Genomic DNA, 25,059 nt, shown 5'->3' on the forward strand with positions numbered 1-25,059 from the left:
TGAATGCCTGTGCAGAGGACGAGTGGACAATGACAAAGCATGCCTTCTAAATTAAGAAAGTATAACCTATAAAATGATAATTTCCATCTTGTGTGAGGACTCACACATAAATCTAACAGACTAAAAAGTTACTACCTCAAAATTTAATCGTGGTGGCCAGGCCACGGGGGTGCACGCCTTTAATCCCAGCACTGGGGAGGCAGAGGCAGGCGGATCTCTGTGAGTTTGAGCCCAGCCTGGTCTACAGAGTAAGTTCCAGACAGCCAGAACTACAAAGAGGAACCCTGTCTTGAAAAAAAAAAAAAAAATTGAATCATATTGAAAGAAAGAGGTAAAGACTCGTTTGGAGGATAAGTAAAACAATATATGCTTTAAGCATTTGTGATTAACATTTTTTTCTAACTGTTTCTTCATTTTTTTTAATAGCACTTTCTGCCTGTTGCAAATCTGAAATGTTCACCAAATGTTGAAATATTCCTTTGCCAAGCTTTCGTACCAACCTGCACAGAGCAGATTCAAGTGGTCCCACCTTGTCGTAAATTATGTGAGGAAGTGTATTCTGACTGCAGAACCTTAATGGATACTTTTGGGATCCGGTGGCCTGAAGAACTTGAATGTAACAGGTAAATTATGTTTTGCACTGAAAATGAAGACTACAAATACTGCATACTAGTGGCATTTTAGTAGTGTTAGGTCTCCACAGTACTAACATTTTGTGTTTATCTCACACAATGGTACAGTGGCACTAAGCATTGTCGACCTATTGGTTAGCAATAAACAGACTTAGTTCTTGCTCCCAAGGAACTTACTGTTAATATTCAGGCAACTACACTGGCCTGTCCTTGGGATTCTGACAGGATACTCCCTCAGCTGAAGCCACTAAGAGCACCACCTATGCACACTCACTATGTTCCGTTCTCTCTCTTCTTCCAATAAACCCCCTATGTGAGTCCTGTTGTACGGTGTGACTTCTCTTCACAGCGTTTTTAAAATCATAACACTTCCACTGAGAGAGAAGGGCAGATAATAACCAAGTTGTTATGCTAGTAAATGCAATAATGACTGTGAGAGACACAACACAGGAGAGTGCGTAATTATAGATAACACATCCTGGTGCCTTTCCCCTAAATTGGGGCTGGGGCTGGTGAAGAGAGATCAACCGCTGACCTAAAGTATGAAGGGTAAGGCCGAGTGATGGGGGAGGGAGGAACAGTTTAGACAGCTGGAGCAACTTGTTCAGAGATCTTGTGGCAGGAAGGAGCTTGGCATTGTAGGCCTGGGAGAAGCGTGGTGGTGTGTACCTACGGCCTTAGTCCTCAGGAGGCTGCGCCGGGTGGTTGAGGCACTCAGGGCTACAGTATGAGCCTGTCTTGAAAAGCAAATAAAACCAAAAGCAAGGCAGTGTAATTGCATGAGAATAAGAAGAACTACAGTTCAAGATAAGGAGAGAAGAGCGGCAGTTAGCCCTTCCAGGTCCGTAGTGTGGTTTTCTACCAAGAGAAGGGGAGCCCCAGGTGTGGTGGGGTAGGAATGGCTTCTGTATGGAACAAGGCACTCCCCTGCAGTTGCATGAGGACTGTTGGAAGCTCTCCTTGGTGTGTGGAACAGGACACTCCCCTGCAGTCGCATGAAGATTGTTGGAAGGCTCTCCTTGGTAGTTCACCCCAGGACTTCAGGCCGCCTCCCTTTTTCCAGCATTGATGAGTAGGGAGTTCACCTCAACTGCCTCTGAGAGTTCAGGCCTTTACATCCTTTTTTCTTGGCAAGATGTCAATCATTTGGTCACAACTGAGCTAATAAGGAAAGTGTGAAATGTGTGTCCAGGAAGGAAGGAAGGAGGGAGGAATCGTCCAAGGATGAGAAAGCGAGAGGTGGAGGAGCATTCACTCTCTTGCTGGAGTGGTGGGGGCCAAGGGTAATGAAGGGAGTGGAAAATCAAGCCAGACACAGGAATGGACTTCAGGAAACAGCGTTGACACAGAGGAAGAGGGTGTGGCAGCCAGAAGGAAGCTCGGAAGAGTCACTTTAATGAGATAAGTGGTGAGAATAAGAAAGCACGGAGAAAATAAACAGTACACTTTATCTGTGGTTTGAGTTTTATTGGACAGACTTAGTACCAACATAAAGGACCAATAACTGACAACTTTAAGAACTTGCAGGGTCAAGGGAAAGGCAGCCATCCATGTACAAGGTAGAAGAAACAGTCACCAGAAGTCTTCTGAGGAGGAGATGGGATCCCAAGCACAAATATGACAGGAGGCGCCTCCATCATAATGGAGGGATGGAGTCAGGATGGCCCAGAATGGTAGGGTCCTGTAGTTACCAAGGTGCTTGGAAGACTCCTGCCTGATAGCATCCGTTGGGAAGCAGCTGGTGTCTGGGGCCTGCTGAGTTGAGGAAGTGGGCTATAAATTTGAGAAGCCACAGGTGGGATGAATGAAAGAGCAAGTAGACCACAGAGGCTTGATTCACTTTAGGTGATGTGGGAAACCCTGCATACTCTAATAACCCAGCGGCTGTTCTGCTCTGTTGCAATGTTCTGCAGCAGTGGTGGGATGCTTGGGCCTATTACCTGGGAAGCAGATATTTCGGTTTCTCTGTGGCTGAAGTTTTAACAGATGGATACAGTGCAAGCATGAGGAAGGGTAACATGAAGGTCTGGAGAGGTGGCTCAGTGGTTAAGCCACTAAGTGGTTTGTTGTTCTTGTAGACCTGGTTTCAATTCCCAAGCACCCACATGACAACTCACAACTGTCTTATTACTCTGTTCCAGGGGATTTGATGCCCTCTTCTAGCCTCTGAGGGCACCAGGCATCCACATACAGATACGGAGACAAAACATTCATGATATAAAATAAATAATAAAGAGAAAGTAAAATGAAAGAATAATGAAAAGGGAATAGATTACTTCAACATTAATTAGTCTGGCTACCTAAATGGATAAGGATTGAAGTGAAAAATTTAAAGAATTGCCATGTGGAAACAGGAAGTCTCAGTGAGCTTTAAAAACACACCTTAAGATTGGAGCTTACAGACCAACAGCAGGATGCCTGAATTGATTTCTGAAGATAGTCTATCCATCCAGAAAATGGCCTAAGGTCACCATAACTAAACTGGACACAGCTGACTCACAAAGTCAATATTAATAAACTGAAAAGCTAGTTGTGCATGTAGAAAGAGACGTTATGGCATGATGCCATATTTATACAGTTCACAACCTGTGAAACTACTGTGTAAGGCTATGGCTAGTAAGTAATATAGTAAAGTACCTTTAAATGCTTGAGGAGAATAAACACCAAGCTTCTGATAACTCATGCTCTGTGATGGTGTGTTGCCTTATTTAAAAAGGTTCTAAGCAGAACTGAATGGTGTTACTTTTTTTTTGTTTTGTTTTGTTTTTAAATAAAGTTGAGAAGTGTGAGTATCCATTTTGCAGGAATGTATTTCTATCTCCCTGTCTTTGTTTTGAGACAGAGTCTTACTATGTAATCCTAGCTGACTTTGAACTTACTATGTAGACCAGGCTGGTCTCCAGATCACAGAGATCAGCCTGCCTCTGCCTCCTGAATGCTGAGATGAAGGTGTGTGCCACCACCCCCTTACTCCCCCACCCCCGTAACTTAAAAAGTGTTTTATTAATATGTGTATTAAGTGTTTTGTCTTCACGAATGTCTGTGCAGCAGGTGGATGCAATGCTTGTAGATGCCAGGAAAAGTTGTCTAATCCTCTGGGACTGGAATTACAGAAAGCTGTTAACTGCCATGAAGGTGCTGGGAATCAAACCAGTGCAGGTCCTCTGAAAGAGCAGCCAGTGCTCTTAACCACTGAGCCACCCCTCCAGCCTTATTCTCTACTTTAATCTTAGTCTGTTATATCTTGAATGCATTCTCATTGTTTTTAAACCATATAAACCCTTCAAAAATAATACCAGTGTATCCAAATTCAACTCAGTGGTACAGATCTGCACAGAAGAGACATATGTGTGTGTTGCTCAAATTGTCCACAAGCAAAGAGGCAAACAGCCAATCAAAATGGTGATGTGAGTCAAGCTGGTCCTTAACCTGTGTCTTGATGGTTGTCTTGTCCTTCTTTTAAGAATGTAAGCTCTACCCTGTCATTCTTCTTAGCCATCCTACTTTTATTCCCCTTGGTCACATGATTAATCAGGCATTGCTGTGAACATTAGAAAAGAAAGTAGAGAAGGGCTGGTGAAGAGCTCAGCGAAAAGAGCTCTTGCCCAGTGTGTGCAGAGTCTCACAATCACATTGTCCAGCGTGTACAAAGTCTCACACTCAGGCCCACACCTCTGAAAATAAAGAAAGGCCCATTTCCTTGGTATTTATATTTCATACACTATAATTAGGCAAGTCAGTACTTTGTCTGGAAATTACCAAATTATGTAAGTTATATTTTCTCTTAAATGTTCAGTCTTAAAGGCAGACAATATTTAAAATTATGACTTGACTAATTATTTTCCAAGGAAGTAGATTTTTATGGTTTCCTGTCTTCTTGTTGTTATATTTAAGTGAGCTAAGACTTCATGAACAACCACAGTTTTTAGTCAGTTTGAAAACCCTACCCATCCCTAAAGATAATCACTCAGCTTTGCATGTCTCCCATCAACTATGAATGCAACAGTGCCATGACTTATACTTGGAAAGCATAAGAGAAAGTGGGGTTGGGGTGGATCTGAGAGGACTAAGGGGGACAGAGAGGTGAATATGATCAGAATACATTGTATGCATGTATAAAATTCTGAAGAATTAATGAAAATACTTTTTAAAGATTTAAGAGTTGATGACCTCATATATTGAGTTTTTGTGATCTTTACAGATTGCCACACTGTGATGACACTGTTCCTGTAACTCCTGATCCACACACAGAGCTCTTTGGTCCTCAGAGGAAAACAGAACAAGTCCCAAGAGACATTGGCTTTTGGTGTCCAAAGCATCTTAAGGCTTCAGGAGAGCAAGGCTATAAATTTCTGGGCATTGACCACTGTGCCCCTCCATGCCCCAACATGTATTTTAAAACTGATGAGCTAGACTTTGCCAAAAGTTTCATAGGGATAGTTTCAATATTTTGTCTTTGTGCAACTCTGTTCACATTTCTTACCTTTTTAATTGATGTTAGAAGATTCAGGTACCCAGAGAGACCAATTATATACTACTCTGTCTGTTACAGCATTGTTTCTCTCATGTACTTTGTTGGGTTTCTGCTGGGCAATAGCACAGCTTGCAATAAGGCAGACGAGAAGCTGGAGCTCGGGGACACGGTCGTTCTGGGATCAAAGAACAAGGCTTGCAGCGTGGTATTTATGTTTTTGTATTTTTTCACAATGGCTGGCACCGTGTGGTGGGTCATTCTCACCATCACTTGGTTTTTGGCTGCAGGAAGAAAATGGAGCTGTGAAGCCATTGAACAAAAAGCAGTGTGGTTCCACGCGGTTGCCTGGGGAATGCCTGGCTTTTTAACTGTCATGCTGCTTGCTATGAACAAAGTTGAGGGGGATAATATTAGCGGAGTATGCTTCGTTGGCCTTTATGACCTGGACGCCTCTCGATACTTCGTCCTCTTGCCTCTGGGCCTCTGCGTGTTTGTGGGGCTGTCTCTCCTCCTAGCTGGCATCATTTCCTTAAACCATGTTCGACAAGTTATACAACATGATGGCCGAAACCAAGAGAAACTGAAGAAGTTCATGATTCGAATTGGAGTCTTCAGTGGCCTGTACCTTGTGCCCTTAGTGACCCTTCTTGGTTGCTATGTCTACGAGCTAGTGAACAGGATCACCTGGGAGATAACTTGGTTCTCTGATCATTGTCGCCAGTACCGCATCCCATGTCCTTTTCAGGTAGGAGTGATCATTTGGATCATGTTCCTGGAAATGCATTTGTATTAGTCATGGTCGGAAAATTAGACTTCAGTTTGAGAAGCCCTAACAGACATAGGGAGTCATTCCCTGTGCACCGGTCAGACTGGGTGACATGCTAAGAGTTCATTCCTCAAGCAGCAGCTCTAGTTAGTTAAAGTACAGCGAGTCTCCTTGGGGCTGGGATTCCACACACCTTTAATCCCAGCACCCGGGAGGCAGAGGCAGGAGAATCTCTGTGAGTTCAAGGCCAGCCTGGTCTACAGAGCAAATTACAGGACAGGATCCAAAGCTACACAGAGAAACCCTGTCTCAAACAACCAAAATAATAGTAGTAGTAGTAGTAATATAGGAAGTCTCCTGTAGCTTTTTTAAGCATTAAATTGAAAACAACAATTAAATTGAGTTATAACATCAGATTAACGATTATGAAGAATAGGCCTCATAAGAGAGATAAAAGGAAAAGTGAATTCTACTGAATTAGAGAGTTTTTTTTTTTTCTTTCCCCTGTTCCTCTATTAGTAGGAAAACCCTATGTTTGGGTTTAACCTTTTGTGCAGTGTATGCTCCTAAAAATAGAAATTGGTTTTTGCTCAGCCCATCCTGTCATTCTTAACTGAGAAAAAACACAATTGAAAATATGTTTCATGAGTCTCTGATGCTTATGATTAGTATAAGGTACTATTTTTTAAAATGAAAAAAATTTGTAAATTCCTGAAAACATATAATTTCTTAAAGCATTTCAGTTGAGGTTTTGAACAAAAATTGAAATAAATTTTAGCAGTATACAGTGTGCCTATTTACATAGGTGGTTGAGGTAGAAGAATTGTTGAGTTTGGAGTCAGCCTGGGCAATGTAGTAAGACTCTGTCTCAAATAAATTAAGTAAAGTAAACTAGGTTTTATCTGGCTGGAGTTGTTGCTTAGTGGTAGACAACTTTCATAGCATACGTACCCTGAACCTGGCTGCTCTCCTTTTCGAACCTCTCTTTCTCCCTCTGACCCATCCCTCCCTCCCCTCCCGTTTCTTCCTGTCCTTCCTCCCGAAGAATCACTTTAAATAATACAAGGATGAGCAGTGCAGCATCTTCTGCAGTTGGAAGTAACCTAAATACATTTAAATAGGGGCTGGTTGAGGAAGGCAGAACTCACAAAAAGAACAAGCTTTGAAAAGCAAAGCTTTGTGCCGATGTGGGTGGGGCTCCTAAGCATATTAATCAACACAAAAAGACAAGATACAAGATACAATGCAATCTGTGTAATACTTTTATACTTGGACACTTACAATAGCATTTGAAAATGTGTGCAAGCCAGGATGGTGGTAGTGCATGCCTTTAATCCCAGCACTAGGGAGGCAGAGGCTGGCAGATCTCTGTGAGTTCAAGGCCAGCCTGGTCTACAGAGCGAGTGCCAGGACAGGCTCCAAAACTACACAGAGAAATCCTATCTCAAAAAACAAAAGCAAACAAACAAAAGTATGATTTCATTTTTATGAAATGTCTACATTTTCACATCTTAATAATATTCACTTTGTGGTAGCCAAACAAATTTTAATAACATGTGCATTGATACAGAAGGACTAGAAAACAAGATTTTAAATGTTTTTTAATCTTTTTTTTTTTGTGTGTGTGTGTATATGAGGTGTGTGCCTGCACGTATGCATATGGACACTATCTCAAAACAACAACAACAACAAAAGTTCTTTGTTCAGAACATCATAAAAAAAGTGTTGGTCTTAAAATGTTATTCCTCATATTATTTACTTCAAACAGACTAAAGATTTATAACTTGCTCCAACTTTACTCTAACAATGCAGATTTTTCTTTATTTTTTATTTTATTTTTGTAGGCAAACCCAGAAGCTCGACCAGACCTGGCTTTATTTATGATAAAATACCTGATGACATTAATTGTTGGCATCTCTGCAGTCTTCTGGGTTGGAAGCAAAAAGACATGCACAGAGTGGGCCGGTTTCTTTAAACGAAACCGCAAACGAGAGTAAGCATGGCTGATGTCTTAAGATTGTTTGAAAGTAAACAGACGAAAATACTGATGAGTTTACCTAAAGTGATAACAATTCAAACCCACAGAACTTTCTGTAATATCAGTACATACTTAGGAGTATATAGTTCATTTTGGTTCTTTACATATATTGTATCTAATGTGCTGTAGATTTTATTTTTATTTATTTCCCACTGGTTATCAGACTCCTTGTGGTACAGTCTTTGTAGCTGTAGAGCTGGACAAACAGGGCCTACCAGTAGCCCCCACACGTGGCTAGAGGCAGGAAGATGGTAAGTCAGAGGCTCACTTGGATGGCAAGACCCTGTCTCCAAAATATTTTATTTCAGAACTGTGTGCTTTTTCATTTTTCACATAATTTTTGAAGGCTGAAAATTACAATTAACTAGGCTTTGTTATTTTCATTGTTATCTGTGTGTATCTTATATTTATGTACCCATATTAACTTTACTGTAACTTTTTGACTTTAATGTTAGAAAACAGAAGTCATTGGTTATTCTGTGTCCTCTTTCTTCTGGCTCACCAGTATATTTAGCCTATTTCTGTGTGACATGAATACAGTCGGTGCCATTGGGCTGATTAGTATTTCCTTGCCTTCAGTCTTTGACTTTTGGCTGTTTAATTTCTCACCAGTATGTTGCCTCTGTTAGCAAAAGAAAAGGAGGTGTTTGCAAAAAAGGTTTCACAGTCTAGGAATCGCAGGTTTTATAACAGTCCGTATAGACCTTGTGACTTCTAAGAGTCCGCTATAACATGATGGAGTGAGCAAATTCTCCCCTGGCTTTTCCCGCAGCCCCATGAGTGAAAGCCGGAGAGTGCTGCAAGAGTCCTGCGAGTTTTTCCTCAAGCACAACTCTAAAGTGAAACACAAGAAGAAGCACTACAAAGCAGGGTCACACAAGCTGAAGGTCATTTCCAAGTCCATGGGGACCAGTACGGGAGCCACAGCAGATCACGGCACCTCTGCCGTGGCCATCGCCGATCATGACTACTTAGGACAAGAAACTTCCACAGAAATCCAAACCTCCCCAGATGCATCCATGAAAGAGGTGAGAGCAGACAGAGCAAAGGAGCAGGACTGCGGGGAACCGGCTTCCTCAGCAGCGTCCAGTTCCAAGCTCTCCGGGGAACAGAGCGGCAGGAAAGGCCGAGCTGGCAGTGTGAAGGAAAAAACCAGCGTGTCGGATGCGGCTCCGAGTGAAGGAAGGTGAGAATAGCTGTGTTGTCTGAAGTTGTCGCCATCTGAAATACAACATTGCTCATCTTTTATTGGCACGTACCGTAGCATCTGGAACGAAGACATTTTATAGTGAAATACCTATCCTATTAATTCAAGGAAGTTTGGTTGCAGCCAGTAAATAGGCTACACAATAGTTTAGTTCTTAGCCATAAAGGGAGCCTTAATATATGTGCTCAAGTCGGAGAGTGGTATTCGTTTCTTAAGATAATTGTTATGAGTCAGTTGACATTCAGGTAAGTGTTTAAAGTGCACCTGAAGTACAAAGGCCAGATTAACGTCATACGTCATAACCGAGCATGGCCGTTACATGCCTGTAATTCCAGCACCGGGAACCAGAGATATGAGGGTCATGAACTTGAGGCAAACCTGGGTAACAAGTCCAAGGACAGCCCAGGCTGTAATACTAGCAAGAAAGAAACATCTCAGGGAAACAAAACACATTATCATTCTGTACCTAAGGTGATATTTTATACAAAGATAATTATAAAATGTTTTTAGTTTCTGAACATGAAAAAATATGGTGGATTTTTCCCAGTGGCCAAAAGTGATGGAAACACAGGGTTGGTTGTGTTTTTTGTTGTTTTATTTTTCTCCCCAGGATGTTGACCGCTAACTACAGCGAGCTCTCAAGGTCATGCTACCTAAGCCCTTTCAGACAGGGCTGAGTATACTTTGTTCCCATGATGCTTCCATTTACCTGGCTATAACTAGCTAGCTGCTTTACCCTCCACTGTACTTGAGCTGTCTTGGTCATCTTTGTATTTGTAAAATCTCACAGTGCATTTTAACACTGCTGGGGAATCAGAAAGCTGGGAGCAGGGACTGTGTTCCCTGTAAGAGCATGCGAGGCCATACAGGACAGCACTGGGTAGAGTGGCTGAAGTCAGCAAAGGCTGTGTCTGGATTGTGATTTGAAGTGTTACCACGAGCTTTAGTGGATGAGGTCAGAAGTATGGCTGACATCTCTTTGTGCTTCTGCTTGTGTGCATGTCAACTTCTTTCTTCCTAGGGTAAGTCCAAAGAGTGACCTCACTGAAACCGGCCTGGTGAAGTGCAGCAATCTGCAGGTCCCCAGTTCTTCAGAACCGAGCAGCCCCAAAGGTTCCTCATCTCTGCTCGCTCACCCAGCCTGTGGAGTTAGGAGAGAGCAGGGTTCTACCGGCCATTCGGACACATGAAGAAACATTTTATCTCGTCCGGAAGCAAATTCGTATTACACTGGAGATGACAATGCATTTGTCTTTTAAAGATACTGTTGAGCTGGGAAAGTGGTCACTCACCCAGAATACCTGAGGACCTGAGTTCATCACCCAGCACTGCAAAAAGAAAAATCACTGTTACACTCTTTTTTTTGTGAACCAGCTTTGTCTACTGTCTAGTGTTTGTTTGTGTGTTTGTTTGTTTGTTTGTTTGTTTTGAGACAGGGATTCTTTTTGTAGCCCTGGCTGTCCTGGAACTCACTCTGTGGACCAGAAAGATCCGCCTGCCTCTGCCTCCTGAGTGCTGGGATTAAAGGTGTACACCTCCACCACCTGGCTCTTTGTCTACTGTTATACTGGAGGAAGAACAGGCTTCAAGAATAATACAATGCATTTATACCTGAAAAAGCAGAAATATCCAGGTTAATAATATCTTTAAACTGTGGGGGGTGGGGAGGCATTAGAGGAATCTTCTTTCTATTTATGAAGATTCTTTCATTAAAGTATTTTAAGATATTTTATGCTGTCCCACTCTTTTGATATAGAACCAGGATTTTTCTTTGCTGAAGTATTTAAAACTTAACATTGTACTTTTACACACACACATTACACACACACAATATGTGTATGTAAAAATACACTCATGTATTTGAACATTTTTGAAAATCCTGGAAAATTGATTAAAATATTTTTCTGATGTTATTCTAATATTTTAGCTACTTTGCTACTATGGTAGCTGTTACACTGAATTTTTAAGAAACTTGTAAAACAGCATTCTTTGTAGTACAAAGAACAGGTATTATACTGATAGGTTTGATGAAGCATTCAGCTTTCGAAGCCTGACCTCTGTATTCGTGAGTTTTACACATGTTGACATCTGAAGATCTCACAGGACTCTGAAAGGAGAAGCCTGTGGAGATAGAGTCCTCCTTGATTGTCCTGCCTCCTTGCCTTCTGCATCTTAAATTGGCAGGGGAAATGTCAGTCTATAAATTATGCCAATCTATTGAGTTCCTCTTTTACTTTTTAAAGTTTCATGACCCCTCAAGGTTGAATTATGGCCTTATGGCCATTTATATTTATAGTTCCTCATTGCTCATACTTTTTTTAATCTTTTTTTTTTTTTTTTTTTTTTTTTGAGACAGGATCTTACTAGGTAGCTCTTTCTAGCTGTCCTGGAACTCAGTAAACCAGGATGGCCTTGAACTCAGAGTGCTGCCTGCCTCTGTCTCCCAAGTGAAGGCTTCAGCCACCACACCCAGCTTTCTCTCTCTTTTTTTTAATTTAAACTTCAATTTTTTTTAGAATACTACAGACACATTGTATCTTTTTCAGATGCTATGCAAAAGTCATGTCTATACCTAAACGTTCAAAAGCAAGTGTGCTGACCACAGTAGAGATTCAGATGGGGGAAATGTAACCTGGATAAACAAATGTAGTTTGAACAACACACATAAAGAGATTAAGGAAACCCTTTAATTTTGTTTCTTATTAAGTATTATTTTTTGAGCAATGTTTTCTTGGATGCTTTGGGCCTGTTGGATCTTCTGCTAAATTTTAAGTTAAAATTATCATGTACTGTATGGAAAATGTCATAAATACTAACTTTTCCACATTTGTAAACTTTGTACACAAGAACTTTTTTGTGTGACCTTTTCATCAATAAAATTCTCTTTGTATAAAGGATTGTGTCATATGGTGAGATATTGACACAGGAAATAGTGTGATTTTTTTCTTTTTTCAGATTTATGATGGCATAGCTAGAAAAATCAGACGCTTCTTTTAACTGAGGAAGGGAAAGACAATTGGGACTGTTATATTTTGTCAGTTTCTTGTAGAAGGCTTTCTTTTAGGCCACCAGCCAGCTCCCAAATCATGACACAGAGACTTATTACTAGTTCTAAATGCCCAGTCTTAGCTTAGGCTTTCTAGCTAACTTTTTTTTTTTTTTTAACTTTAATTAACCTGTCTCTCTTCATCTACATTTTGCCTTGGAGCTTTTTACCTTTCTTTTATTCTGTGTGTCCTATTCCATGTCTGGCTGGCTGGTGGCCGCCTAGATGGCTGGCCCTGGGTTCCTCCCTCTCTTTCTCCCTCATTCTCTCCTCTCTGCCAGCCAGCCCCGCCTAACTCTCTATTACCTAGCTATTGGCTGCTCAGCTTTTTGTTAGACCAGTCCAGTTCCTCAGGCAGGCAAACCGCACACCTTTACTTCATTAAACAAGTGCAGCATAAACAAATGTAACACAGCTTTGCCTAAAGTAATATTCTACAACAGTTCTTTCCCATAAGTTACATTATCATGTTTTCTATAACATGTTAGAGACGATAGGAGACCTGCAGAGGCAGCCAGGGCCCCGTGTGTGTGTTTCCACTAGCGGATTAGGTCATTTGAACAAAGCTCCCCAGTAAAGTGATGCAGTGAAGAAATATTGCTTTCCAGATGCTAAAAAGCAGATGAAGTAGAGAGGAATTGCCAGGGGAAGGCTTGGAGAAAGGGAATTCCTGTCCCCAACGCCAGTGTTTGCAGCTTTTGTCTGGGGCCATTGGCTGATGAGACGTGGACCTTGTGACAAAGAGAAAAGGGCCAGTACCTGCCATAAATGTAGAGTCGTGACCTCGGCAGGCTGAAAACGATGACTTCTCACTCTCTGGTTGGGCTAGGAAAGGCTTCTGGCTCCAGCTCCCGCTCCGGCACTGGATTACGGTAGTTCTGCATGAGGAACCCTCATGCAGCAGGCAGAAGCAAACGAAAGTGCTTTGGAGGAAGAGAGTTACTTACTGTTCTTACCCTGTGGACTTGTTTGTTTTGAGACAGGCTCACTGGCCTAAGATGGCATATGTTGTACTCTGGACTCCAGGCTAGCCTCAGGATTGCATTCTGCCTCTCCCTCCTGAGAGCTAGGATCACAGGCCCATACCACCATGCCTGGCCTTCCACAAACCCTTTTAGTATCTCGAGGGCTGGAGAGATGGTTCAGAAGTTAAGAGCACTTGTTCTTAGCGGGACCTGGTTTCGATTCCCAGCACCCACAGCCATCCCTAACTCCAGTTCCAGGGGATCTCATGCCACTTTGTGTCCTCTGTGGGCACCTGAAATGCAGGTGATACCTAGGCATACGTATGGCAAAACAACCATACTCATAAAATACATACATGTAAATTTTTAATAGTGTCTATTAGGCCAGGTTTGTGGCACATAATTTTAATCCCAGCACTCAGGAGGCAGAGGCAAATCTCTGTGAGTTCAAGTTCAGCCTGGTCTATATAGATCCAGGACAGCCAGGCCTATGTAAAGAGACTATCTCATAAAGCCCCTCAAAAGTGTCTATTCTATAATAAATTAGGCATGATTGAGTAAAATAAATCAATTTTCAAAAATACTAATCTGTCTTACAAATTTCCCCCCAAAAAACTCATGATAGGTGAAAGTGTTACTAAATGTGTCTCTCTATCAATATTAGTTAACAATAAACTAGCCACCATGGTTAATAAATATCCAAATCTTAGAAGTACAAATCTTACTTGTACCTAACAGTTACAGATGTTCATGAGATTACCCCCAGAGGAAGGTTACACAGGCAGAAGGTACACGTTCCCACTGCTATTCTGTGTGCCAGAATGTGGGGACAAACCCATACCTGGCAGGCAGAGGGGCTGAGAAATGTGTTCAGGGATACCTGTTTGTCAGGGGAAAGAAACAGGCTTGGCAAGCCACCAGCCATTTCAGTAGGATAATGTGATGTGTTTGATGAATCTACTAATGTGATAACATCCTTATTTTTTCATTAGCCTTCCTTGAGCACAATACGTCATTTAATATATAACCAAAGTTGAATACTGTTGATTTTTTTAAAGTAAAAAAAAAAATCTGTATATGCGTCCACATATTCTTGGATCATTACTTACAAATAGAAGGCTTGAACGTGAAAGACATTCATTTTGGATATGTTCAAAGAACAGAAAAAAATGTATTATTTAATTTGAAAGAACACAGGTGTGTTTGTGTGTGTGTGTGTGTGTTATGAAGTCAGTCTTTAACTCAAAAAGGGCCCAGTAATTCAAAGGTGGCATTAATTTTTAGAAGACTTACATAGCATTTGGGGCCGGAGATAGGGCTCAGCAGTGAAGAGAACTGGTGAACCCACATTTGATTCCCAGAGTCCACATGATGGCTCACAACCATCCAGGAGAGAAGACACCTTCTGAGCCTCCACAGACACCAGGGATACATATGGTGCACAGATATACATGCAAAATACCTATATGCATAAGATAAATAGATAAAATTTTAAAAGGAATCACATAGCATTTTCAATGAAAGAAGTTTGCCTTAAAATACATAAGACCTTTGGATTTACATTTGAAGCAATAAAGTTTGCATGAACAGTGTACAACTATTCCCAAAGATGTGATGAGATGGTCTCAGAGACCCTCCACAGAATAAACGGAACAGAGTGACATCTTAGGGACCCAGGGCACCCATGGGAATCCATAACTATGACACTACTTAAGGTTCTAAAGAAATCTTACCTAAACTTTCCAGGTAAAACCAGTCAGGAATTTCCAGCCATCATCAAAGTCAGTTAGCCTGCTGCCTCAGTCCCATTCAGAAATGTGGCACGGGTGGGTGTGTCCACTAGCTGCCTCTGGAAAACCAAGGCAGTGGTTAGTGGACACACCCTCCAGGAAAGTGAAGATGTAATTTGTAATAACCACACAGAGCCCTGCTGCTTCCTTTCCGCTTGGAAAGCACAATCTTCAATGGCTCCCTGCCCACAGTCCGAGTCAGAGAGTTAGATTCCAGGTGACAAAGGCCATGGCTGCAGCCACAGGGGCCTGTCACATGCAGAGAAATCAAACTGCTGTGAGCTCACAAGGGTGATGTGTGCATAAAGAGAATGAGGGGAAATTAAAGGGTTAATCTGAAATGGCCAAACACCTTGCACCCCAGAGCTAGTTGGCAGTGGGAGTGGCACAATGAAGTTCATGGAAATCATTGCTGCTACTCCTACCCTAGGGCTGCAAGCCCCTGATTTTTGCCCACTCCTCATGCAATCATCGCAGCCACTCTATTCACAGTAATGACAACAAATATGCAAAGCAGAAGCCCGTACAGTGCTAAGACATTTGGTAAACTGTGGAGGTGGGGGGCAGGTGTTAGTGTGCAAGGGAGAAGTCTCTCAGGCTAACCCCAGAAGAGAGGCAAGCAGCCTGTTTATCTAGCCAGAAGAAGGGTGTGGCACACTTATGCTTGGCGTATAAACCCATCAGTCACACAGCCTGCCACATGCCCACTTCCAATTCCACCAGTCACAAGGCTTTAGTTACTCACACACTATTTGCTAGAGCAGCCCTTCTTCATCCCAGACATTGCTGAAGACTGCTATTATAGCAGGTCAAAGGCGGGGTCTTCTGCAGCCATAGTAGGCTCCACTACTAGGAGGTGTGACCTGATAGGAAGTTTTCTGTCCCTAATGTAGACTGAAACACTGTAGCTAGGGCAAGGTCTTCTGGAGCAGAAGTTTGTGAAGCAGAAGCTATAGCTGCAGTGTTCCTTGCAGCCAGAGTGGAATTTCCATCCATGAAATTACCGAGGCAGCCCAGATGCCATGACAGGTCAGTCAGTTGCCAATAGAGCTGCTTGGACAATATCTCCCTAGCCAAGGCAGCCAGATGCAAGAGAAGGGCCTGGTGTGTTGATCTAAATGTCCAATTGCCAGGGTCTCCAATAGCATAGCCTACTTAATTGAAGGAAAAGTGACTATTAAAGGGTGTTCCTAATATAGACCTATTGTTATTAACATCACTTGAAACAGAGTCTTGTGCAGCCCACACTTGCTTCAAACTTGCTACATAGCTGAGGCTGGCTTTGAAGTTCTGCTCCTCCATCCTTGTCCTCCCCAGTGCTGAGATGACAGACACGTGCAACTATGTTCTGTCCCTATAGTGCTGGGGACTAAATCTAGGAAGTCATACATTCAGGACAAATATGACACCATCTGCTACATCCTCATTCTATCGACTTATCGGTAGCAGTGGCGTTCTTTTGTCTCAGAAAAGAATTATCGGTTCCTTGAGGATTTCATGCAATGTGTTATTATCATATTTGATGTTGATCCTCCAACTCCTCAAGATCCTCCTCTTTAATACCCAGCCAACTTTGTTTCTTTTTTCTTTAGACACTCATTAAGTTCAATTAGTGCTGTCTATATGTTCTTGTATGTGTGGCCTTCCCCTGGAGCATGGTTGACTTACCAGGAATAATACTCTCAAAAAAAAAAAAAAAAACCAGCCAACAAACAAACAACAAACAACCCTGACTTTCCCTCTTCTAGCAGCTGTCAATCTCTAGTCATTCCTTGGCTATGGGTGGGAGGGACTTCTTGCACATGTTCATCTCCATGCTGGAATTTGGGCTGGCTTGAGGTTGCACACATTCTGCACATGCTGTCACAGCCACTGTGAGTTCATATATGAATCTGTCACATACTGTCAGAAGACACTGGTTGTTTATGGCCATCCACTGCCTCTGCCTCTTACACTCTGCTGCTTTCTTTTGTGTGATGGCGCCTGAGCCCTGGGACAAGGGATGTGATTTATATATGACCTAGTTGAGGCTGAAGAGTCTACAGTCCTATTCTCTCAACCTTAGCCAGTCATGAGTCTCTATGGATCACTATCTAGGATGAATAGAATCTTCTCTAACAAAAGCTCATAGATGCATTAATTCATGAGTGCAACCATAAGCCATTAGGGGTCAGTTTAATACTATGTCCTTTAGTAGAAGAATAGTAAGGGTTTCTCCCCGAGATCCTAGGACCTATCTAGTAACAGATTGTTGGATTGACAGTGGAACCAGGTATGGGATTCATCTTGTGGTGGGACTTAACCTAAGCAGAAAGTGATGTTTGTGTTTCTATTGCACTGATGGGCATGTCTTGCCAGGCTTGTTATTCTCATAACTTGCAAAGCTCATGGCTGGGTAACATTGATGGTTACTTTTCTCCTCCAGTGGATGCACAGAAATACCTACCTGTTTGTCCATGTTCACTGCCTCCCTGTTCACAATAGCCAATAGCCAGGAAATGAAACCAGCCTAGATGTCCATCAACCAACAACATTCTTTTGTTGTTATTGTTGCTTTGAAGCAGTTTCTTATTCTATAGCCCTAGGTGACCAGGAACTCAGTATGTAGACCAGGCAGGCTGGCCTTCAACTCTCAGAGATCTGCCTGCCTCTGCCTTTCTAGGCCTGGGATTAAAGGTATGTGCCACCACCACCTGGCTAAACATTATTATTTTAACACTATCTTATAGCACCTAATTCCTAGCCAAACACCTCTGGGGAGACCTAGGTCCTTCAACCCTTCTCATGGTTAGGTTTTCCAGCATCATCCAGTCCAAAGGTGTTTTCCTTTTGTTCTTTTGTCCTAGAGCTAGAGACTGAGCTTGGGTTTCAAGCACACACTACATGATTGCTCTTTCTATCTACACAACTGGCTCCCCAAAGGTTTTTTTTTTTTTTTTTTTTTTTTTTTTTTTAATGAGATGAGGTAGCTCCTGGGTTTTTAAGGCCAGACAGAACCTCAATGCTCACAAAATACTCAAGAGACCACACATATCTGGCCTCCAAGTATACAGTGAAAAGAAAACTGAATTTGTACGTGCAAGTGATAAGAATACACAGACAGCTGGAGAGATGGCGCAGTGGTTAAGAGCACTGGCTGCTCTTCCAGAGAACCTGGGTTCAATTCCCATCATCCACATGGCAGCTCATAACTCCATATTACAACTCCCATTTCAGGGGATCTGACGCCTTCACACAGACATTCATACAGGCAAAACGAATGTGGATGAAATAAAAATAAACTATTTTTAAAAATTAAATTGAAAAAAATATAAAGAATTGCCAGTTAGAAGGAATGAACAGAAATGTACGTAGGAACATCTCCAGTGACAAACAAGTAACTGAATTGTGCTTATAAGTAACAGTGTTGTGTGCGCAGTTCCAGGGAACTATACTTAAAGTTTACTATGGTTGCAAACATATAAGTTTAGCAAGATTCTATTAAGTGCCGAATTTAACATTGCTATTAAATCAAGGCACATTGCATATATCTGTGTATATTTTTGTATGTGTATATCCAGATCTATGTGGAGATAATTGCCTTAATGATATTCAGTATTTTACTGTCATTATTTGCTAGCTAAAAATTCCCTTTCCTCCTTGTTCCCCATTTTTCAGAAGACATGGCATATTTCTTTCTGGAACATAACGCACAAATTTTATTTTTTCATTCTGCATATGGAAACTAATATAGAAAACATATGACTGCTGGAGTTGATCCTTCCTCCTACTGTGGCTTGGTTTAAAACTTAGATAAATGACCTGTGTCTTCAGATAGAAAGCTTAGAAATATCTGGCCTGTCTCAGTCCTATGCTGAATTCACAGTTAAATATTTCAAGATGCCTTTGGTCAGCCAAGCCTGACTCTTGGTATGCAGACATGAACAAGTCACTAAGAAAAATAATTAAAACCCTGACTTTGGATATGCTGCTTGGAAACTAGACTATCTGTTGAACGTATTAACAGTGACTCATGGCCACATGAGTTAAATATACTGAAAAATTAAGTGTTTAGCTCATAGTTCTGGATGTGCTGAGGTCTAAAATTACTATAACTCCAACAGAAAATTGGGACTGAATTAGAGATAGTGGGCCTAATTTCTAACCTCAAAGCCAAGAACTTGCTAACAATGCACCCTGTTATGCTCACACATGAGAGGAGCTTCGCTCCCTCCATCAGCATCAGCTGCCTCTGTTCCAAGTCTCTGTCAGGCAGGAGGGCAGAGATGTTTTTGAGGCAGCCTGTGGTATGACTAGCATTCTCCCTTCTAGTGGAATGTCTGATAGTCTCAGAATACAAGGAGTTCTGGTGACAAGTTGTAAAGAAAAGGAAACCTTTTGGGGGTCTCTGGAAGCTGCTCTGTGTCTGGACTCCCCCCATCAGTCGGAGACAGAAAAAGCTGGTCACTGTACAGTGTTAGCTTGTTTTAATATAGATGTCCTTGAGTACCACAAAGCCATAGAGCTAGGATTTCAGGGTTCTTGAGGCTCTTGTGGCCAAAGCCAACCCTCTGGAAAGGAGATGATATATGTGTTCACTTTAAAATAGAAATGTTCAGCCAGGCGGTGGTGCACACCATTAGTCCCAGCACTCCGGAGGCAGAGACAGGCAGATATCTGTGAGTTCAAGGCCAGCCTGGTCTACAGAGCAAGTTCCAGGACAGGCTCCAAAGCTACACAGAGAATAAAAATAAATAAAAACCAATCAAACAAACAAAATACAAATGTTCACAGGATGTGGTCTCAGATAAAAAACAATCAAGTTATAGAATTTTACTCAGGATTACTGACTCATATGATGAGTGATGAACCTCAGAAACATTATGCTGAGTGAAGGAAACCAGTACAACTGTGTACACTAACTATAAGTGGACTAGAATGAGGTGAGCTAGAATAAGTGGACCAGATGGATAGGGTCAAAAAGTTGTATTGGTGTGCCTAGACCTTTCTGCCAAATGTCCAAGTAGATGTCTTCTACTTAAGCCTTATCCAAAGTTCTGACAAAAAGCAACAGTGGCATTAACACATCTGTGTCCTCAACCAAAAGCTTCTGCTGCCACCTCAGCAATCATCCTGCCAGTCCTGTTCATTGCAGAACCCTAGTGTCAAGCAGTCCTTTCTGGGTGGGGAAAGGGTCCTATAGCTTGCTTCTTGATTTGCCTTAGTCTGCTGTGGTTGTCATATTCACTCATTCAACATTATATTTGGTTGAATGTGTGGCCAGCTTCTGGCCACTGATGGGAGAAGCAGATAGGTGACCTCTCGGAAGGATTCCCTTCCTCTCAAGGAGGTAATACCAGGTCATCAACTCTTCCTGTAGGTGCCTCGAGAATACAAGAGTGGGAGGTTTTTGTTGTACCCTGAGCTCCTATTCTCTTTGGTACTTAGAAAAGTGCCACTCCAAGCAGAGATGCTTTGACAGTTGCCACTCCATCCAGCTTTCAATGGAGCAATGGCAATTCTAGGGAGTGTTTGTTAAGACATGGCCTGGGTCTAAGGGTTCATCAGCACTAAAGTGCTTCCTGGTATTCATAAGGCCCTTGGGTCTCATCCCCAGCCCTGCCCCAAAATATGACACAAAGCTTGTGTGGGTTCTTATGTCAGTACGGGACAATTCACCCAGTCATATCCATGTTTAAAATGGTTTTTTTTTTTTTTTTAGAGTCATTTTAGATTTGCAGAGAAAAAAAAAATCAGTGGAAGGTGCAAAGCTTTCTCAGATATCCCCGCCCTCAAACACGCGAAGCTCTTTGTATTATCAGAGTTCCCACCAGAGTGATGCATTTGTGGCCACTGGTGAACCTATTAATGATCACTCATCCACAGCCTAGAGTTTTCACCAGGGTTCACTCCTACTGTTGTGCATTCTAAGTGTTTACACAAATGTATCACAACCATGTGTCTCCCGTGATGGGCAACCCCCAAGGTGGTGGTCACTGACTTAAAAAAGTGGCTTCCCCACAACTCCTCCCATGTGTTGCATGTTCTAGAATGCCCTCTGGTTAGAATTATATTTAGCCTTATCAGATTGGCTTCTTTTATTTAGAAACGTGTATTCAAAGTTCTTCCATATCTTTTCGTGGGTTAATAACTCAGCTGTTTTTCAGTGTTAAGTAATATTTCGTTATCTAAATGTACCACAGTTTATTTATTCACCTATTGAGGGCTCATGGTTGCTTCCAAGCTTTTGCAATTGTGAGTAAAACTTCTATAAGCCTACACGTGCAGAGTTTTGTGTAGACATAGCTTTCAACTCCTTTGAGCAAACACAAAGAAGTGTAATTTCTGAGTCACATGGTAAGAGTGTGTTTAGTTTTAAAACAACTGCCACACTGCTCCCAAGTGCAACATTTTGCATTTTCACCTGTAGTGATTGAGTGTCCTTATTTTTTGTTTGTTTGTTTGTTTGGTTTTTGGTTTTTCGAGACAGGGTTTCTCTGTGTAGACTTGGCTATCCTGGAACTCGCTCTGTGGACCAGGCTGGCCTTGAACTCACAGAGATCTGCCTGCCTCTGCCCCGAGTGCTGGGTGGGTGGTGTGCAACACCACCACCTGTGAGTGTTCCTATTGTTCTGTATCCTCACCAACACTTGATGAATTTATAAAAGGCACACAATGGTATCATATTGCTTCCCTAATATTTAATCACATGATGGCATATGATGCTTTTCATGTGTTTACTTGCTATCTGTATATCTTCTTCAGTGAGGTAACTTCTCAGGTTTTATTTGTCCATATTTATTTATTTATTTATTATTTTGGTTCCCTGAGGAGCTTAAATGGCACAAAATGTTTATAGCTACGAGGTAAATGTGTTCTGTAAACTGTGAGGGATGACAAAAGTGCTGACGAAGAAGACGAAGGATGCATATCACTCTGGCTCAGTTAATGCCAGGAGTTCTAACAACCGGTTCACTGTGAGATTCCTCTCGAGCGGAGGCTCCGTTTCACTCTTTGCTGTAATCGAGTGACTGTTGCATTGTTCTCTGTGTTGCTTTCCTCTTGACTTACAAACATCTGAGCCAGTTTCCATCAAGCTTACAATGAAGCCTGCTTTTCATTCCAAACTGTAAACAGGAATAAAGGTTTTTAAACATTACCTTAAATGTCAACTCTTGGTTGAATGCTCCTTTGCAAAAGGATAATCTGTTTGCACTCAACAAGAATCTGTGTAGGAGCATAAACATCCCGAATGTCAGGGCTGCTAACCCACACCTCACACGCTCACTGATAGACCATGTTCCATGATTTTACTGATACTTTCAAAACATGGCAAAACTAAATTTAGTTTCAATGTTGAAACAAAATCATGAGCGTCCCCACAGTTCAATGGCACTGCTGACAAACTGCTGCTGGATTTATAAAGAAGGTGACATCTGCCCGTGAGGTCACTGAATGAGCCATCCCTGTGTTCGCTTACACAGCAGCGATGGACTGTGCTGTAGTTTAGCCTCAGCAGCCTTGCCTATTTGATTCCGGCTTTTCAAAAAAAAAAAAAAAAATGCTAACACATAGGCCATCAGATTTACTTTCTTCCTAAAGAAATTCAAATATAAACACTTGAAATAAATAGGTGAGAGGGCAAATCAAGCATCACCAGGTTTAAAAGCAAGACAGGAAAAGGGCAAAAGATGCCCACAATCATTAAAACATTAAATGCCAGAAAGAAAATAACTCTCAAAAACTACTTTGGATATATCATCTTTCTTAAAGATAAACAGCTATGTTCTTGAAAAATGATAAAAATAAATGTCTTCCTATCTGTGTTTCTTTCCGTTTCCATGCAACACACCATTTTTATAACCCTTTATGGGAGAGAGAAGTTAGCGTCTACATGCTAGCAAACCTGGTTGCCATATTTACTCAAGTCAACCTGGTGTACCGAGTAGGTTGCTAGCCTTGAAATTCACAATGGCTCAGCAACTACAGCACAGTCTATCATAAACAGTAATGAATTATATATAAAACATAGACTCCTTCAGAGTCATGCTATGTTCTGAAATCCAAGACAGTCTATTTGAGATAGTCTGCAATCCTGATGCTGGCTAACAAATTGGCCCTAAAGCTTCACATTTTACAAATAGAAAGTCTGCCATTCTGAGAATTTTCTGAGTAGTGTGGAACATCAGGAGTTTGACAGGACTGGAAAGAAACTACATGAGAAAGTCGCCAGGGCCTGGGAGATCCTAGGGACACATTGGGAAGACCGCAGCGAAGTAAGGGACCAGAGAATGAATGGCATCTTTCCAGAACTTTGTCAACTGCTCGCACAACCCAGGTCTGTTTGCTGCAGTTACACAGGTGCTTGGAATAACTCTGAAGTTATTCTTCAGATTGTAAAGGCTTCAGGTGCAAGTAAAGCTTCCTAAAACAAGAAGCATCTGTTAACACCATGAGTCAGACTCGTTCCAAGTCTCTTAGAAAAATAAAAGAAAGAAACTAGAAAAACAAGTAAAGAAAGTCATGAGAAATTCACATGCAAGTAACACATGAAAATACCAAATGCACAAAAATCTCAAAAGCAATTTCATGTATGTCTAGGCCTGAGGCATTCCTTAGAAATAAAGATTCTCTATCATAGAAAAGATAGCATTGAAACATACTAATGTTAAACTCTGCCAGTATGTTCTATTCTTCTATTTCCTATTGAAAGGATGAAAATACAGTCTAACTCTCTAATGACCCCAGTGCACTTGGAATAAAAAGTCCTCATGCTATTTGCATCCAGACCACTTCCAGTGAGTGATTTGTGGTGTCGCCTTTCCTGAGTGGGACCATGGAGGTCCACGCTCTGCAAGTCTTTCACTGTCTGTCACTCATACAGACTGCCTCCTACAAATTGAAGGCAGAACAGAAGGCTTAGGAAAAGAGCAGCTCCAAAGCTGGTTTAAAGTAATTTTTATTGCCCAGGATATTTTTTCTTTCCTTGTGTCTTGCTTTTTTTTTTTTTTTTTTTTTTTTTTTTTTTTTTTGGTTTTGTTTTCCTTTGCTTTTAATAACTATACATTCAAGCTTAGGTAAGCTTGTTTTTGTCCTGGAAAACAAAACAAAAACTAAACCAAGCTGAACCTGCCCTCATTTAGAAAGAGTTGCATGTCTAGAATACAGCTTCTAGCATGATGATGCAGGTGTGACTCCGGTGGTACTATGAGGAGACCATGATGTTGATGACAAGATTATAATCTGCTGGTGGCATTGCTGAATAAAGCCCTTGCAAATTTCTAAACGACAGGAAACTCTGTTAGGAAGCTCTAAAGTGTCTTATAGGCCAAGTGGGACAAGATTAGTAAACTGCCTCAACAGAGTTTGAGTAAAATACTGGATTTGAGAGTTACTGGAATTGGGTATGTAAAAAATAGGGCTGTGGTTGGGAATCGTGCTTACAATAGGTCTCAGATTCAAACTACAACACACCCCTTCACAGGCCACGCGCATTTCCAGGGGCTTTTCGTTTCCCTCAGTAGCTGCTGGCAGAAGGTGTGCTCCAAAGCCAACCCGTGAGGAAGAGAGAGAGACGGAACGAAGACCTTTAGGAATTCTGCAGAGAAGATGCCCCCTTTCTTCCTGGCTCCACCCTCCCTCATGCGTAGAGTGTTTGAAATGGAACTCTCTGGGTGCGATGTTTTCGGGTCTACTGGACCAGTCTGATACCCAGGCTGCTCTTTTCTTTCTCTCCCTCTACAACTTCTCCTTCTGCCCTGCATCTCCTTTGCCTGCTACATCTCTGCAGAGAAGAGCACCCATTTTTAAATTAGGCTATTTTCATACTGTTGAGCCACACATTTAACTTCATTTTAGTGACAGAGATTGGCTTTTTGTTCTGTTTTCCAGGACAAAAACAAGCTTACCTAAGCTTGAATTTATAGTTATTAAAAATAAAAGAGATTGGCCCCTGCCCAACCTGACTCCACCCATCTGTTGCAGATGCTCTGACATTTGTATGAAGAGGGCTACAATTTCAGGTCAACTTGATACTAATTGTTTAACATCTAAGCACCAGCTCATTGTTTTAAATATTATAAAAGGTATAACATTCACCATCTTGGCAGTGTTGGGGGACAATAAAATAAAAAACAAAGCAGGCAACATAGGAAGGTATAAA

The 25,059-nt window shown here is 41.6% G+C and overlaps 1 protein-coding gene across 3 annotated transcripts in view; it reads left to right on the plus strand.

The window, feature by feature from the left end:
* Positions 1–12,011, plus strand: part of Fzd6 (frizzled class receptor 6) — a 28,606-nt gene extending 16,595 nt beyond the window's left edge. For all 3 annotated transcript variants that reach the window (XM_051202445.1, XM_051202443.1, XM_051202444.1), the window contains exons 3-7: positions 427–623; positions 4,834–5,851; positions 7,717–7,865; positions 8,683–9,096; positions 10,139–12,011. In XM_051202445.1, coding sequence (XP_051058402.1) covers positions 427–623; positions 4,834–5,851; positions 7,717–7,865; positions 8,683–9,096; positions 10,139–10,307 — 1,947 coding nt within the window. In that variant the 3' untranslated portion in view covers positions 10,308–12,011. The remainder of the gene's footprint in view (positions 1–426; positions 624–4,833; positions 5,852–7,716; positions 7,866–8,682; positions 9,097–10,138) is intronic.
* Positions 12,012–25,059: the final 13,048 nt, after the last annotated feature.

The sequence above is a fragment of the Phodopus roborovskii genome, unplaced genomic scaffold (assembly GCF_943737965.1).
Source record: "Phodopus roborovskii unplaced genomic scaffold, PHOROB, whole genome shotgun sequence".
Taxonomy (NCBI): Eukaryota; Metazoa; Chordata; class Mammalia; order Rodentia; family Cricetidae; genus Phodopus; species Phodopus roborovskii.